This window comes from Rhinopithecus bieti, unplaced genomic scaffold (assembly GCF_001698545.2).
Source record: "Rhinopithecus bieti isolate Rb0 unplaced genomic scaffold, ASM169854v2 scaffold_14914, whole genome shotgun sequence".
Classification (NCBI taxonomy): domain Eukaryota; kingdom Metazoa; phylum Chordata; class Mammalia; order Primates; family Cercopithecidae; genus Rhinopithecus; species Rhinopithecus bieti.
In genome coordinates, this window is record NW_016807942.1 from 225,758 (window position 1) to 240,876 (window position 15,119).

Consider the following 15,119-nt stretch of genomic DNA (forward strand, 5'->3'; position numbering starts at 1 on the left):
CCCAGCTCAGGCATCATAGAGTAGGTCACAGAATAGTGGACTTGGAGATGGGAGACAGTAACTAACTCACCAGCACAATCAATTATGCAAATTCTGAATCATTCAAACCATTATAGCACTGGGTTGAGCCTTAGGTTCTGATTGTTCTCAGTCATCAAGGAATATAACAGCTAGTTGGGGAGAAAAAGTACACACCTGGAAAGTTACTAAGTATAAAAGAATTGCAGGAAAATTTAAGATGGCAATGTGAGCTTCCTAAAAGCCTTTCTAAAGCAGAGGAGGGTGTTCACCACAGAGATATCCTAAGGTAATAAATTACTGAGTACATATAAATAAATGGGTAGGTAACAAATGCCAGCTGAGTATAGGAGCCATCCAGAAACACATCAAATTGTACATGAGACTTGAGGAGGAGATAAATGGGGTTCAGGATCGCAAAACGGAGGAAGAGTGACTCCAGGCAGAGGAGATACCTTAAGTAGAGGACATGCATGAGGTGGTTCTCAGAGCAGCATACCTTGACATTATATTAAGTGTTATTCTCACCAAAGAAAAATGTAATTTTCCAGTAGGTTGAAGCTTCAGATGCTTTGACAATGACACTATTCCAGGAGTCTTTGAAACAGAGACAACATGGCAGATTCTATTAAGATTGTGCCAGTGCCTTTGGAATCCAGTTTTTTCTCTAGAAAACTGTAGAATGTAAATGAAGTGTATCTCCCAATGCGATTACAAAAGGAATACAGCTTTGATTTTGTTATTAAAGTACATTTGGAAACACCCATGTTTTGGGCACACGGTATCCTGGATCAGGACTTTAAGTTCCTAAAAGCCTGTTTTTGCTTAAATCCCAAATAATTTAGTGAAATGGGAATCTAATCGGATTTTATCCAACATGAGGCACAAGAATAAATGTCATGGAAGATAATAAAGGTGGTTTCCACCACATGAGTTTAGTCACTCGTTCCACAAGAGTTGGTTGGATTCTAGTATGTACCAGGCATCATTCTAGACTCAGGAAATCTGTCAAGGAACAAGAAAGGCAGAGTCACTGCTCTCATGGAGCTGCAGTCTAATAAGTAGTTACATCAGTTTGTCCAAGAGGATCATCCTGGTTCCCCTCTCTGAGCAAAGTGAGTTCAAGCTCTCTATTCTCACTGTTCCTACAAACAGACCCAGCTCAAGGAATGCATCTCCTTTCTCAGGTGACAGTGCTGAGTTCTCAGAGTAGGCAGTCTTTTGCTTAGTAGTGACCGACCAACAAGTGGTATGGTCTTGAGAGAATGGTGTAACCTTCTCCATTATCACCCTTGATACTATATTGCAGAGGCACTGGGAACTCTCCCGATCCTCTCAGCCCTAAGGCTGCTTTATTGAAGAATCCTTTATTATTAAAAGTACTAGAAATTGTATTCTTGAAATGATATTTTTAAATGCTTTCTTTCTTATCTAATTTTAAATACATATATATAATTTCAGATTTCTTCTTAGCAAGTTCAGATCAGCAACCAGAGGAGAAATCATAACTCCCAAAACTGAAAGTGGGCGGAGCTATAGCTTGGACTTAGACGGTCAACATTTTAGGAGTTTAAAGTCAGCTCCTGGTTCAGACAGGTAAGAGTCATACAGATTGAGCAATGAAGCAGATTGAGCAACCTGAAGATAAGGTTGATATACTCCCATTCATAGGGGGATTTTAGGTGTCTGTGAAATGTTACCACTTGGAGAACTCCTAACACATAATATGAAAATTCAGGAAGATATGTTTTAGTTGATATGGAAAGCACGCGCTCTACTTCTAGAATTACAGCTGTTGGAATTGCTTACGTCACCTGCAGGGATGAAACTTTATGTTCTGGCGCTTGGGGCTGCAGTTCAAATGGAAATGTACAGGGCAAGTAAATATTTTCATTGAATTCTTGAGCTTTTCTATTTAAGCTTCTGAAAACAGAAATCTCTGAGTGTCAAACACATTCCTTGCAGCTTTTAAAAAATTATTAATAATTTTACATTTGAGTTGCATCAGAGACTTTTTCATAAATTTCACTTCCTTTCTAGTTCCACCTCTTCTGACTGGAGGAGGTTGTCAGTGGAGCCAAGTGAGAACATCTTATCCACAGATCTATCACTTGTCAAGAAAAATAATGAGAAACACAAAGGATAGCCAAGAGCATAGTCATTTTATATCAAGCATGATTTTCTGTGTCCTATTGGAGCATAGTCAAGACCTATTTTCATGATTAGTATATTATCAAAACTAACAATGAGAAAAAAATATCCACCCTCATATTTCACTGGTTTGTCCAACTGTTAACTCCCTTTCATTTGCTTGGATCTGGGGTAATTCTGCTAAGCCAGATGATACAACTGGCAGATTTTTCTTTTCTCCTTAGGTTAGGAAGAATCCAAGCAGAATTGCATTCTTCCCTGTAATCCATTTTAGAATGCAAACCAAAAAATTTCCTTAGAGGGGACACTATTTTGACTATTGGGTTATTTTTTCTTGGTGACTCTCCATAGTTGTTTCTTTTGTCCCTGTAACAGTCCTTTAAGCAAGCGTTACTTTATGGAAAACTATACAGAAAAAAAATTACAAGGAAGCATAAAGTCATTCGTCACCCATTATCAAAATATTGGTACTGTATTCAGTATTTCCCAAACTTTCAAGAATGCTGATATATTCCCTTTTATGATTACAAACTGTTAAGCTATGGTTGCCTTTATCCTTGAAATAGTTTCATTTGTCTTCCCTTGGAGTAACTTCATGTTGTGTCCCACAAAACTTTCTATAAAATCTCATTTTGGCTGGGCACAGTGGCTTACGTCTATAATCCCAATGCTTTAGAAGGCTAAGGCAGGAAGATTGCTTGAGCCTAGGAGTTTGAGGTTACAGTGAGCTATGATAATGCCACTGCACTCCAGCATGGGTGACTGAGCAAGATCTTGTCTCTAAAAAATAATAATAAATAAATCTCATTTTTGTTTTTCATAGTTGGACTCCTGACTCTGAGATAGCAGTGGTCAAAATTATTTAGAGACAGTAAGCAACTAATTTGGTGTTCTTTTTGCTCAGCCTCCTGGGACTCCATGGATGAGCCAGCTTGGCTAACACTTGAGGCTAGCATTTAAGGAAAACAATATATACGAAAAGACGAAAGACAACGTTCCTTGTTAAAGAAAAAAAAGGCTGCCACCCTAACAAAATTAGATCGTGCTATTTTAAGTTATATGTCTTACAGTTACTCAACAAGAATAATAAGGGGCATGCTCTCCAGTATCAGTGCTTATACCGTAATGGAATTTGTCTGCCTGGGTTTACTTTTTGTGTCTTACCTACTGGTAGGTACAAATAACCAAAACTATAAAGCCATATGGACATGCATCACCAAATACTGGTATATTGACCCAGGAGCATCTTGTTCTTGTTGTAAACTGAAAGGAATTCCCTAAGTAGAATTTATCTTAAATTGTAAATACCTGAAATGGCTTACACATAGTCAGAACATTGTAGTCAGGAGTGCTTTGGCTTAAGCATGTTAAGAACAATGTTTTCCCATTAAGAAAGTGATTAAAGATGCTCGGGAGATCAATAGCAAAATGTCCTTTCCCTTGAACGTGCATTTATCACAATGATGACTCATTAATGAACTGCCACAGTGAGATGAGTTCCATTATTTCAAAATGAGTCCTTAGAAAATTGAGGCAAGAGGTAGCCCATCTTTTCTTAACTCCCATCATCTAAAGAGACTGTAAGATCCCAGTCTCTTTGGTCTATTGCCTGACCCAGCTTGCTAATAATTCCCCTTTCTCCTTTACAATGCATATTTTTTCATGGATCATTGATCTTTTCCTGGAGCAGCTGGGCTTCGGCATTCCTTTTTAAAGCTCACATCATATAACAGTGTAAATGATGTTTTATCAGATGTCCAGTTGGCTTTATTTCTTTTCAGTAGTTTCAAAGCAGGGGAAAGTATGAATAGATTAAAGAAGCCCTAGCAGCCTCTCAGAAGAGCTTGTCAAATGGATGTTCACCAGTTGCTAGGGACTTGACACATGAGACAAAGAATATTTTTAGGAAAATAAATGTAAGCTCTAGTTAATAAACAGAATATTATTCAAGGTAGTGATTTTTAATCCCTACAAAGTTTGTGATGAGCTGTCACTGTGGTATGATATTACAAGATCTCTAACTTAAGTCATGCTCTCCCAGAAACAGATGCCTAGGCAAGAATTTATAAGCAAGTGATTTATTATTAATCGAGTGATTCCAAAAGAAACCAGGAAGGGAGTAGGAGAGACAGAATAGAGAAGAGGAAGAAGCTAAACAGTAGTGCTAGCTCCAGTGAGGTCTGAGGACTCAGCCTGATCCTGTAGGAGACTCTAGAGCATAACTATATCCCTGAGCTTTTTCCACATTGAGGAGCTGGACCATTGCACTCCTATACCAGTCAGTCACTGACCATGGCCTCCCTTGAATAGAGTCTCTAGACTTAGCAAATGAAGATACAGGATGCCCAGGTATATATAGTTGAGACTAACAACTGTTTTTTAGTATAAGTATGTTTCATGCAATATTTGGGACATCCTTGTACTTAAAAATTATTTTTTATCTGAAATTCAAGTTTAACTACGAGTTCTGTATTTTATCTGACTACTCTTCTGTAGGGGTGAGGGGGAGACAAACTCCAGGGCATTTGTTGGCGTCCAGCTCCAGTGCTAAAGGGAATGTCTCTGAAGGTGGCAAGTGACATCCATTAGTAGAAAAGAACTCAGGAGCTAGGGAGGAGCATGCATAGCTGATAAAAGGAATCTGAGGGAGATACCAACAATGCTATCTTAAAAAAACAAAGGAAAAGTAGAACTTTGAGCGTAAAATGTATTTTGTTCAGTAAAAATGGAGGAAGAATGATGTTGTTTCTCAGTAGCCTTTCTATCATGTCACTGGAGAATATGGCAATATTTACATGGACTGTGAACAGATGGTGGGACCTTGTTCGGTCTCGTAGCCAACTAGGTTCTCATCTTTCTGCCCTCCCACTCCTTTGCCCCACGCACACCAGTTTCATCCAGTTATTCCCATTTGGTCTCCAGGGAGTCTGGGACTGATGGTCAGTCTCTGTGAAGCTTCATAAGCTGCTTTGCTTTGGCTGTGATCCACCAAAAGCAGAGACCACACCATTCAAACCAGCCCTTAACTAGTTCTCATCTTCATTTCAAGCACGGCCCCTCTCTCTTTCTCTCTCTGTCCAGGAAATATGGCACTTCTGGTATTATCATAAATTTGAAGAATCATCCATTCCTCGTATCTATTATTTTGGTAAAGTGAGTTTATTAAACCCATTCTATCACTAAATGATACCTTCTTTTTCATCAGAAATAAAATTATTCTCCTGTTCTGAATGTAATTTTCATTGACATCTTTGCAATTAAGGTGCCAATTAGGTGGCAACCTCTTACTAGAAATTTGAATATAGCAAGGTGGGAGTGTTTAACTCTGAGTCAGGACCACATCCACAAAGTCAGCAATGGTCTGTTTTGTGTATTAGATAAAACACTACATACCTAGTTGCTAATGCTAATAGCAAACTCCATTCCTTACCAGGCTTAAAAAATGTTCAAATGTACAGCATATCTCTGAAAGTATGTACATTTTATTCTATAATGATCATTTGGTGACTCAACAGGATAAAGGCTGTGAGCATTGTCCTCCAAAGGAAAATTACTTTCACCTCTTTCCTGTGCCTTTCCCTCCTTTGTCACTGCTAATTCCTTTTTTTCCATTTTAATCTCCTTTGGGTAAGCTCAGCCCTCCTTAGGGGTAGCGAGGGGTAGACAATCAAACCCACAAGCTGTAGCAAATGCTAACAGCCAAAAGCAATTTGCAAAACCATGGTGGCCCGAGAAAAGTGAATTTTAATTCCAGGGAGCAACTGACACATGATAAAACAGGAGGGGAAACATGAATTCACCAGAGTATTTTGTTATACTGTGACCATACCAGTGGGAGATACACAGTCTGAAGTTGCAAAAAAAAAAAAAAAAAAAAAAAAACTTTAGCTAGAAACTTCTATTTAGAACTCAAAGCCATCCTTTTCTAAACTCATCCTTTGCCCACCATATGCACCAATATACACTTGATTTGGGTTCCTTTGGAAGAAAATCCTGAAATAAGGATTCAAGAGTAAGTAATATGTTCAGGATGTGGTCCACGGAAACAGAGATAGGAGAGTGGGGAAATGAGCCAGGGAAGGGAAGAAGGCAAAAAGGATGTATCATTAATTAAGCCAGTTGTTATTGTGGGCAACTAGAGCTCCATCTCACTGGCCAATTCTAGAAAACAGTGCTGAACATACATCAGAGTTATCCAATCAAGAGGTAGGGAATCTGGAGTATTTTTACAGCAGCTGTTCAAAATTTATTGAGGGCTGCTTCTAGGGCACTAACTCTCTGGCACTTCCGACTTGCCCTGTTCACAGGGACTCCATGCTCCCATGATTCAAAAAACTACTCAGGCAGGGAGTTCTGGGTATTCCCAATAACCAAGATTCTGTGGGTAGAGGTGAGTGCTGGGGGCAAATGGACAGGGACACTGACAGAGTCTGCTACAACCTCCCTCCCAAACTCCTCTCAGACCTCCTTCAAAGATGCAGTTTGTCAGACCATTGTTCAGCCCCTGATTTCTGTTTGCTTTATATTACGTGTGACTTTCCTCACTATAATGTGAATAATGTGAGAAGGTATGGAGGCTCAGTAATTCAGCCACACCTATGCTTAATTACTGTGATCAAATGATTGTAAGCCTGAAGCCTCCTCCTTGCTGTTTTTTCTGTTTCTCCAATTGTTTCCCATGGATGCACTGTCTTGGCATGCTCTATTTCTGTGAACTAAATCTAACACATTCCCCTCCTCCAAATTAGTAAATTGCCCTTTTACTCACTGCTATCTAAATATGTATTATGTGACATGTTACCTTTCTCAGAGTAGCTAAGATACAGTAGATGGCCTTTCTTCTACAAATCATTGAGGAGCAGAGATATATGACTTGGTCATCTATGCATTCTATTCATACAAATGAATTCAACACACAGCTCTGCCAACATTATTGACGTAGTACTATATATGCCAGATGGTAAATGTGGAAGTTCTTAGTAATACTGTTCCACCCTTTTATGAGCTTCCAATTTAGCAGGAAGGCTGGGATGACTAAATAAATAATTTAAATACAATATAGTAATACAATTTTAAAAATATGTTCTACGTGTTATGGGAAAACTAAAGATAAGCATTTATCCTTCCAAAGGATTCAGGTAAGCTTCATTGAGATGATCCCTAAGCAGCTTTTAAGAAATGAGGAGGACTCGGCCAGGTAAAGAAAGATAGGAAGAGCATTCTATGCAGAGGAAATAAAAAGTACAAAGGAAAATAGACATAAAGCAGACTGCGTGTGCTGAAAAGAAACTGTTCAGAGTTTCTAGAGTATAAAAATTGAAGTATGGTGTACGAGAGATGAGGAGATGGAGAGGTAATTTGGACCAGGATGTAGATGTCTTCGGATGCCTTAATACCTATCTTCTTATATGCAATATAACATCCTACTGAGAATAAGCGATTGGCAATTCTGAACTACTATGTATGGAGTAAGTATTTGTTCCATTTAGTTGCTGAAAAGTGAAGTTCTGTTAAGCACTTCCTTTTTTGTGTGTCTATGGGGAAAGACACACGGGGCTTTCTTCTTGCCCCGACTTCTAATTGACCCAAGGCTTTTCATGGCTGCTGGCCTCTCTCCTCAAAACGGCTTCTGGTCATTATTTAGAAATAAGAAATTAGATCAGGATTTTAATGGGATGCTAAAAAACAAAATATTATCACATGGAGAGTACCACCTGTACTTAAGATCTATTTCTTCATACCCAGCTGGAGTCCCTTCCTCATGGTAACTGTCTCCTCCGTTTTAGAGGGAGTTTTCCTAAAGGAAACCAATCCATTAAGGAAACACTAAACGTTTTAAAACCACCAAACAAAGCAGCTTTTGTTTTATTAAGTTGAATTATAAAGCTATTTATATAATTAACACTAGGATTCATCTGGCACAATATCATTGAGTGCCTACTACATTATACTACTCTTGTCCTCTTTCCAAAAAAGAAAAGGAAGATATGTGTGAGTAAGCCATATAAGGCCAGTGGCTTCAGGGGACATTGCAGCTATAGAAGCTGCGTGAAGAATTTCCATGTCTTTCTCATCTCTCTGCTTCCCTAATTCTGTTTTCAAGGGATCCTATGATGGCTCACTTGGGCCTAAGTTTAACACACAAACACCCAATACCTGAAATTTACTTCTTTTAGGTGTATTGGCTTCTCCAAAGAGTTTTGTTTTTAAATAGACTCATCTGTGTGTGTGTGTGTGTGTGTGTGTGTGTGTGTATGTGCGCGCCTGTGTGCATAGGCACTGTGGTGTTAATATATATATATATTCTCATCTATAGTTCCTGCCTCCTAACTTCCATAGTCCTTGTTATACTGTTGGGCCACTTTAGGCCTCAGAAAACATAATCTCTCGGACCTTCTACTGTCCTTCTTTCACCTGCCAAAGCAGGACTCTAACCTGATTGTGGTTCAAAAGACCCTCATTCCGGAGAAGCCTGCCTCATAACCTAGAGGAAGGAATGCTACACAGAGAAACCAAGAAAAGCCTGAACAGACAGGCCTTGCTGGGTTTAGATCATGCACTTTCTGTCCAATCACATTTTTACACAGTTGTCAATCATGCCTATGTAATGAAGCCTCCATACGAGTACCCTAGACCAGACCATAAAGTATAATTAAAAAAAAATTAAAAAGTGTAAAAAAATCCAAGAGGACAGAGTTCAGAGAACTTCTGGATAGCCACAAATGTGCAGGTGCCAGAAGGGTGGTGCGCACAGGGAGGGAGTGGAAGCTCTGTAGTCCTATCCCCATACCTCACCCTACGCACCTCTTTATCTGTATCTTTTGTAATATCCTTTATAATAAACTGGTCGATGTAAGTGTTTCCCTGAGTTCTGTGAGCCACTCCAGCTAATCAAACACAAAGAGGGGGTCATGGGAACCCCAAATTGAAGACAGTTGGTCAGAAGTTCTAAAAGCCCAGACTTGTGACTGGTGTCTGGGGGAGGACAGTCTTAGGGACTGAGTCCTCACCCTGTGGGATCTGACACTCTCTTTTAATAGATAGTGTCGGAATTTAATTAGAGGACACACAGCTGGTGTCTGCTGCTTGGTGTGTGGGGAAAAACCCCACACCTTTGTTCACAGAAGTCTGCTGTGATGATTGATCATTGTTGTAGTACTGTGAGAGCAGAGGAAAACATGCTTAGAGTTTTCCCCAAACTGGCATACACGCAGAGATCAACAAACCTTTTCTGTAAAGGTACAGATAATATTTTTGACTTTGTGGGCCATATGATCTCTGTCTCAACTACTCAACTTTACTGTCAGAACATGGAAGAAGTATAGACAATACATGAATGAATGGGCTGCCTGAATTGCAATCAAATTTTATTTATGCCCTCTGAAATTTGAATTTCATATAATGTTCATGTGTCACAAAATATTATTCTTCTTTTGATTTTTTTCAACTATTTAAAATGTAAAAACTACTCTAAGCACATGACTATATAGAAACATTTGGTGGGCCCAAATATGTCCACAGGCCATAGTTTGCTGATTCCTAGTGCAACACATTCACTCACTAAGACAAAGTGTCCTTCCATGTATCACAGTCTGAACCACAAGGACAACTTAGCTCTTTTCATGTCAGTACTGCTGAATTAAAAAAAAAAAAAATAGTGGTAGAAGGGGAGGGAACAATGCAGGTGGAGAGATGTCTGAGATCAATGAACTTTTATCCACAGCTTAGCACAGTGGTTTTCAGCCTTGGCTACATATTGGAATCACCTGGGGAGTTTTAAAACATGCTAGCACCTAGATCCCATACCCAGAGAGTCCCATGTGACTAGCCTCAGTATAGTCGGGACATGGGAGTTTTAATAGCTCCTCTAATGTGCATCTGAGGATGAGGGCCACTCATCTCACATAAGACTATTAATAAAGACACAGCACTTGGGGATCACCAAAGACTAGAAGATTGAGCCACATTCATTTTTAGTTATCTCTTTCCCAGTTAGCAGGTTCATCTCACTTTCTAATTGCAGTCTCCATTGGCCGTCTTTCCCGCATATTCACTGTAGATCCAAAATAACTATAAGAAGTTAGGAAAGCTCATAAACCTCAGAAAGAATATTGTGCATTGTCTCTGTGTTGTGTTGCACATTAGTCTCATCGTCCCAGTGAGTTTTAGGATCTCTCAGGTTCGTGCTGCCTTAGGAGAGCACACATTTAACCATATGGGAACAGGCTCAACACTGTCAGTCACCCTGGGAAGGTTGGATCCTGGGAAATTATTTCCTGGCTACAACTCCTAGGAGACCTTCATGTAAAGCAGAAAGGCAACTCATTAAATTATAATCTCTGCCCCCTACCCTTGGATCCTCTGTCTAGAAATGGATATATCTGGGAAGCTGTTATCAAGATTTTTGAGCAACATGGTGCCGTGCTGAACCCCTATTAACTTCAATAGGGAAGCTGCCAGGTTCAAAAAACTCAGAGCCAGCAAACGAGACATATGATTTTATTAGCATCTTACACACAGGGGAAAGTCCAGCGGTGGTGGGCTGGGCAGGAAAACCACAACCGCTTGCAAATAACAATGTAGTTTATATAGCATTTTCACTTAAAACCTTCCCCCTAAACAACGTCCACCTGGAAACCTTCATTTAACCCAAAACTCGGGGCCTCAGTCCCTGGTATGGCCTGTGTTCCATGAGAAGGGCCAGGGGCTCAGATGTTTTTCATAGGTAAGAAACAAATCTCAGGGCTGGCCACTCCTGAATTCCCTAGCTTGGAACAAACATTCATATGCATCTGCCATACAGGGTCATTGTAAGAATATACTGAAATTATTGCTGTTGGATGTGTTTACCCTACCCATGGAATTAGAACAAAACAGAAGGCTTTTAAAGTATATTACATAAGGTAAAGTAAATGAAACTCTTTCCTAATCTGGAAAATGTGTCTTTCAGCAACTCAGAATATCCAAACTCCCAGACAGTGACATATCCCCACATTTGGGCCTTTTAGAATGAGATAAATGTATCTTTTCTTGCCGGTTTTACTTAACCACATTTTAGCTTGAAGGTTTGTTGGCACTGATATCATACTTTTTNAATATCCAAACTCCCAGACAGTGACATATCCCCACATTTGGGCCTTTTAGAATGAGATAAATGTATCTTTTTCTTGCCGGTTTTTACTTAACCACATTTTAGCTTGAAGGTTTGTTGGCACTGATTTATCATACTTTTTATTTAAATCTAAGTAACATGATAGCTGAATCAAAAAATTGCTTTTTCTTAGTTGACCTTTAAACTTCACAACTTTAATTTTGACTTGACATAGCTTTTATCCTTTTCCAATTTAAGTGGCAAAGATTCATGTATTTTATGTCATATTTTACATAACTTCTAAATGAGTTGGCACCCAAATATTTATGACAATATGCCTTATTAGACCAAACCTTTTCCGAGTTTAATCAACTGGAAAAAATTTTTTGAGAAGCTCACAGTAAATGTCAGGGACAAATGTGAAAGTCTATGTCATTTTTGAGATAATGCTGCTGGCAATGATAATTTGCAGTAGCTGACTTACAATCACAAGAATTTTTTCTTTGTTATAGGATAACCTCTTGAATGTCACCACCACAATTAATCAACTTCTGCCAGAGCTTCTACATAAGTAGCACTTTTGGTTTCAGCAAGGCTAATCCATGATGAGGCCTTTCTTAAAACCACCTGGCTCTGGGAGGACCTTCCACACACACACAGGCAGAAATACCCACATGAGTCCCTTTGGTTCATAACTTCTTGGCTCATTTCTGCAAGATTCACCCCTGCTCTTTCTTTTTAAAGAAGATTTTACCTGAAACAGTAGGGAGACATATTTTTGTGTTAACATTGTTCTAGAGAACCTATGGTCACAGTACAGCATCAACGGGAGAGTCTCTATGCCTCTCCTAAGTAGGACCTCTGAGATGAGTGGAAATACTTGGAAGGGTACAAATGTGGCTAACTGTTGTCAAATGTAGAAATGTCATGCTCCAGGTAGAAGGGTTCAGGAAAATCACCAAGGAAATTAGAATTCCAAAGTGTATCAATTTACTTAATCACAAAATTTTACTCTCTTGTCAGAATCAACAGACACAGTCTTAGACATCTTCTCAGCTGAGTTCATAGTACTATAATTTACTTATAGTGCCATCTCTACAAAGAGGAAGCCAGAGATCCTTTCTGCAGAGACTCTTTAGTAAAAAAGAAATGCTACCCTTTAGTAACCACTCTTTAGTAACATAGAAAATTTTCAGAATTCTCATAATCAAGTCCCAAGAAACTAACTCCTAGCTCCTTGTTCCTTTGATTATCTTCTGTTTGATAGTTCATTCTATAAATGCAAAACCTGCCTGGCTGTAATGACTTGTTCTTAGTGAAATGATGAGTAAGCAGTATGAGAAACTAGAATGGTCACAGGCTTTGGGTAGACTGACAATACTGTTTTTATGCTGATAGCATGGTGGTTTATCGGTGTGTGTACGCATGTGTGTGTGTACATGCATACATGTATTGAATAATTATTTAACCTCTCCAAGACTCAATTTCTTCATTTAAAAAATATTAAATAATATTCTAAAACATATTTTACAGGGATATTGGGGGATGGAAAATGGCTAACGCCTAGAAGATACTAAGTAAATGCCACTGCTATTCATGATTATTGAAGGTGCTGGTAGCTGGTAATGTGGTCCAGGACAAATTTGGTTTTGGTGACTTCTCTGGTGCACAGCTTTGAAAACACTTAGGAGTTGTGGTTGACAGTTCTATCCAATGGTCATTGCCTATTCTTCTGCCTGGTTTGTCTTCTAGTAATGATATGTGCACATTTAAACATTTAAACATTCTTTTAAAAAATATTCCTTTATTCTATTTAGTCTTTCCTCTTATTGGATCAACTGTAAGTCCTCATCACTATTAACCACTGCTGGTATGCTTTACCAATAAGATGTGTACTATTATATGTGCATTTGTAACTTATTGAGACAGTAACTGAGAGAGTAAAACTCATAAGGACTTCTGTTTTACCACTTAGTGTATTTTGTGCCCACTGAGGAAAAAGAGTAAAATGGGAACACTTCTCTTAAACTCCAATTTGTCAAAATTTATGTTTAGTTATGAAGCTCATTTAATAAGAAAATTGTGAACACCTCAAGGGCAGGAACTGCTTTTTCATTTATTGTTATTGGATTGAATTGAATTGTTTTAGCACACATGAAAGTGATTCAAGCTCATTTACCAAATGTCATTATTTTTGTACCATATTTATTAAATGTCCACCATGAATTAGACACTAAAACAACACAGAGAAATGAAATATAACTTCTAATCTTTGATTAAATATGTGTTGAGTGGCTTCTTTGTACTAAGGCACTACAAAGCTGCTGGAGATACATGATAATTATGGCATAGACTCTGTTCCCAAGGAGTTCATAGTTTAATGAAACACCCAAGCTCTCATATGTGGATCCACTAGGGAGCCAAACAAGACATTGTGCAGTCAAGTACTAAATACAGTAGTCAGGCAAAGACCATAAGTCAGTAGGAACTGAGTGGAACAGAGGTTGACAAGGCTTCTGCTTGACAGGAAAGGCCTAATGGGGAAGGCTGGACTTCATTTGCCCTTGAAGACTGAGAAAGATTTGCATAGACGGAGTGGTTAAGAGGGCATAACAGGTGGAGAGAAGGTAAGCAAAGGTCTCAGGAGGTGGAAGTCAAGATGGCGAGTTGAGAAAATGGTAAGGAACCCAAACTGGCTGAGAGAATGCTGGTAAGCAGAAGGAAACAAAATCTGAAAGATGGGGTGAAGTTTAATTACAGTGACCCTGGAGTCAGGCAAATGGGGACAAACCTGGTGATACCCTCAGGGTCTTTGAGGAGGAAGGTGACATGATAGTTTCTGAGCAGTTCCAGTGTGACTCTTGTCAACTCAGTGTGGTTCACATGTTCTTATCAGTTTCCTTGTCAGCTTTACTCTGCCTGTGTATTTGGTTGCTGCTCTGCTTCCATGTTAAAGTCAGAATATGCTTTCTCATTTAGGGGAAGCACTGGCTCATCAGATCTCAATGACCAGGAAGCTGGTTCTAGGACCCCAAAGAGCAGTCGGAGCAATGGTGTGACCCCAGTCACTCAGAGGTCTCCAGCCCCAGGCACACGAAGTGTGACCTCAGTCATCAGTAGAGTAAGTATACAAACCTGATGAACACTGTATTAGTTCGTTCTCACACTGCTATAAAGAACCGCCAGAGATCGGGTAATTTATAAACAAAAGAGGTTTAATGGACTCACAGTTCCGCATGGTTGCCGAGGCCTCAGGAAACTTACAATCATGGCAGAAGGAGTCTGTCAAACACTTGTAAAACTATCAAATCTCGTGAGAACTCACTATCACCAGAACAGCACAGGGGAAGCCTCCCCGATGACTCAATCATCCACCACCAGGTCCCTCCCTCGATAGGTGGAGATTGTGGGGATTACAGTTTGAGATGACATTTGGGTAGGGACACAGAGCCAAACCATATCAGACACGGAGTCTCTGAAATTCAACCTCACCACTGCATCGTGGCTAGGTTTAAACTCTATATATCAGAGCATGTTCTTTATGCTCTTTAAAGGTAGAAGCTTCATCAGGACTGAACCTCCTGCATCTTAGCTCCTGGAAGGAAAGCCAAAGTGGAAAAGGGAAGGGAAAGAGCAGGTTCAAAGGTAATACTTGTATGATGGAGGTTTAAATTGCTATATGGTTTAAATAAATATAAAACATTTTAGAAGGCTCTGATTTTGATCCTCTCTGTTACTCTTTAGAGAAAATATTCATAGGTTGAGTGCACAAATTTTCCAAACTGTTTTAAATCTGGAAAAGTAGAACTTTTATCTAATTTTAAAATAGAAATTTTTATAGTTTTCTTTTCTATACATC

At 39.1% G+C, this 15,119-nt stretch overlaps 1 protein-coding gene across 1 annotated transcript in view; it reads left to right on the forward strand.

Annotated features, from left to right (window-relative positions):
- LOC108537056 (synaptotagmin-like protein 5) overlaps positions 1 to 15,119 on the forward strand; it is a gene marked incomplete at its 3' end in the record, with an annotated part of 112,022 nt that overhangs the window by 89,515 nt on the left and 7,388 nt on the right. The window contains exons 6-7 of the mRNA XM_017884173.1: positions 1,480 to 1,614; positions 14,240 to 14,381. Of these exons, the coding sequence (XP_017739662.1) occupies positions 1,480 to 1,614; positions 14,240 to 14,381 (277 nt within the window). The remainder of the gene's footprint in view (positions 1 to 1,479; positions 1,615 to 14,239; positions 14,382 to 15,119) is intronic.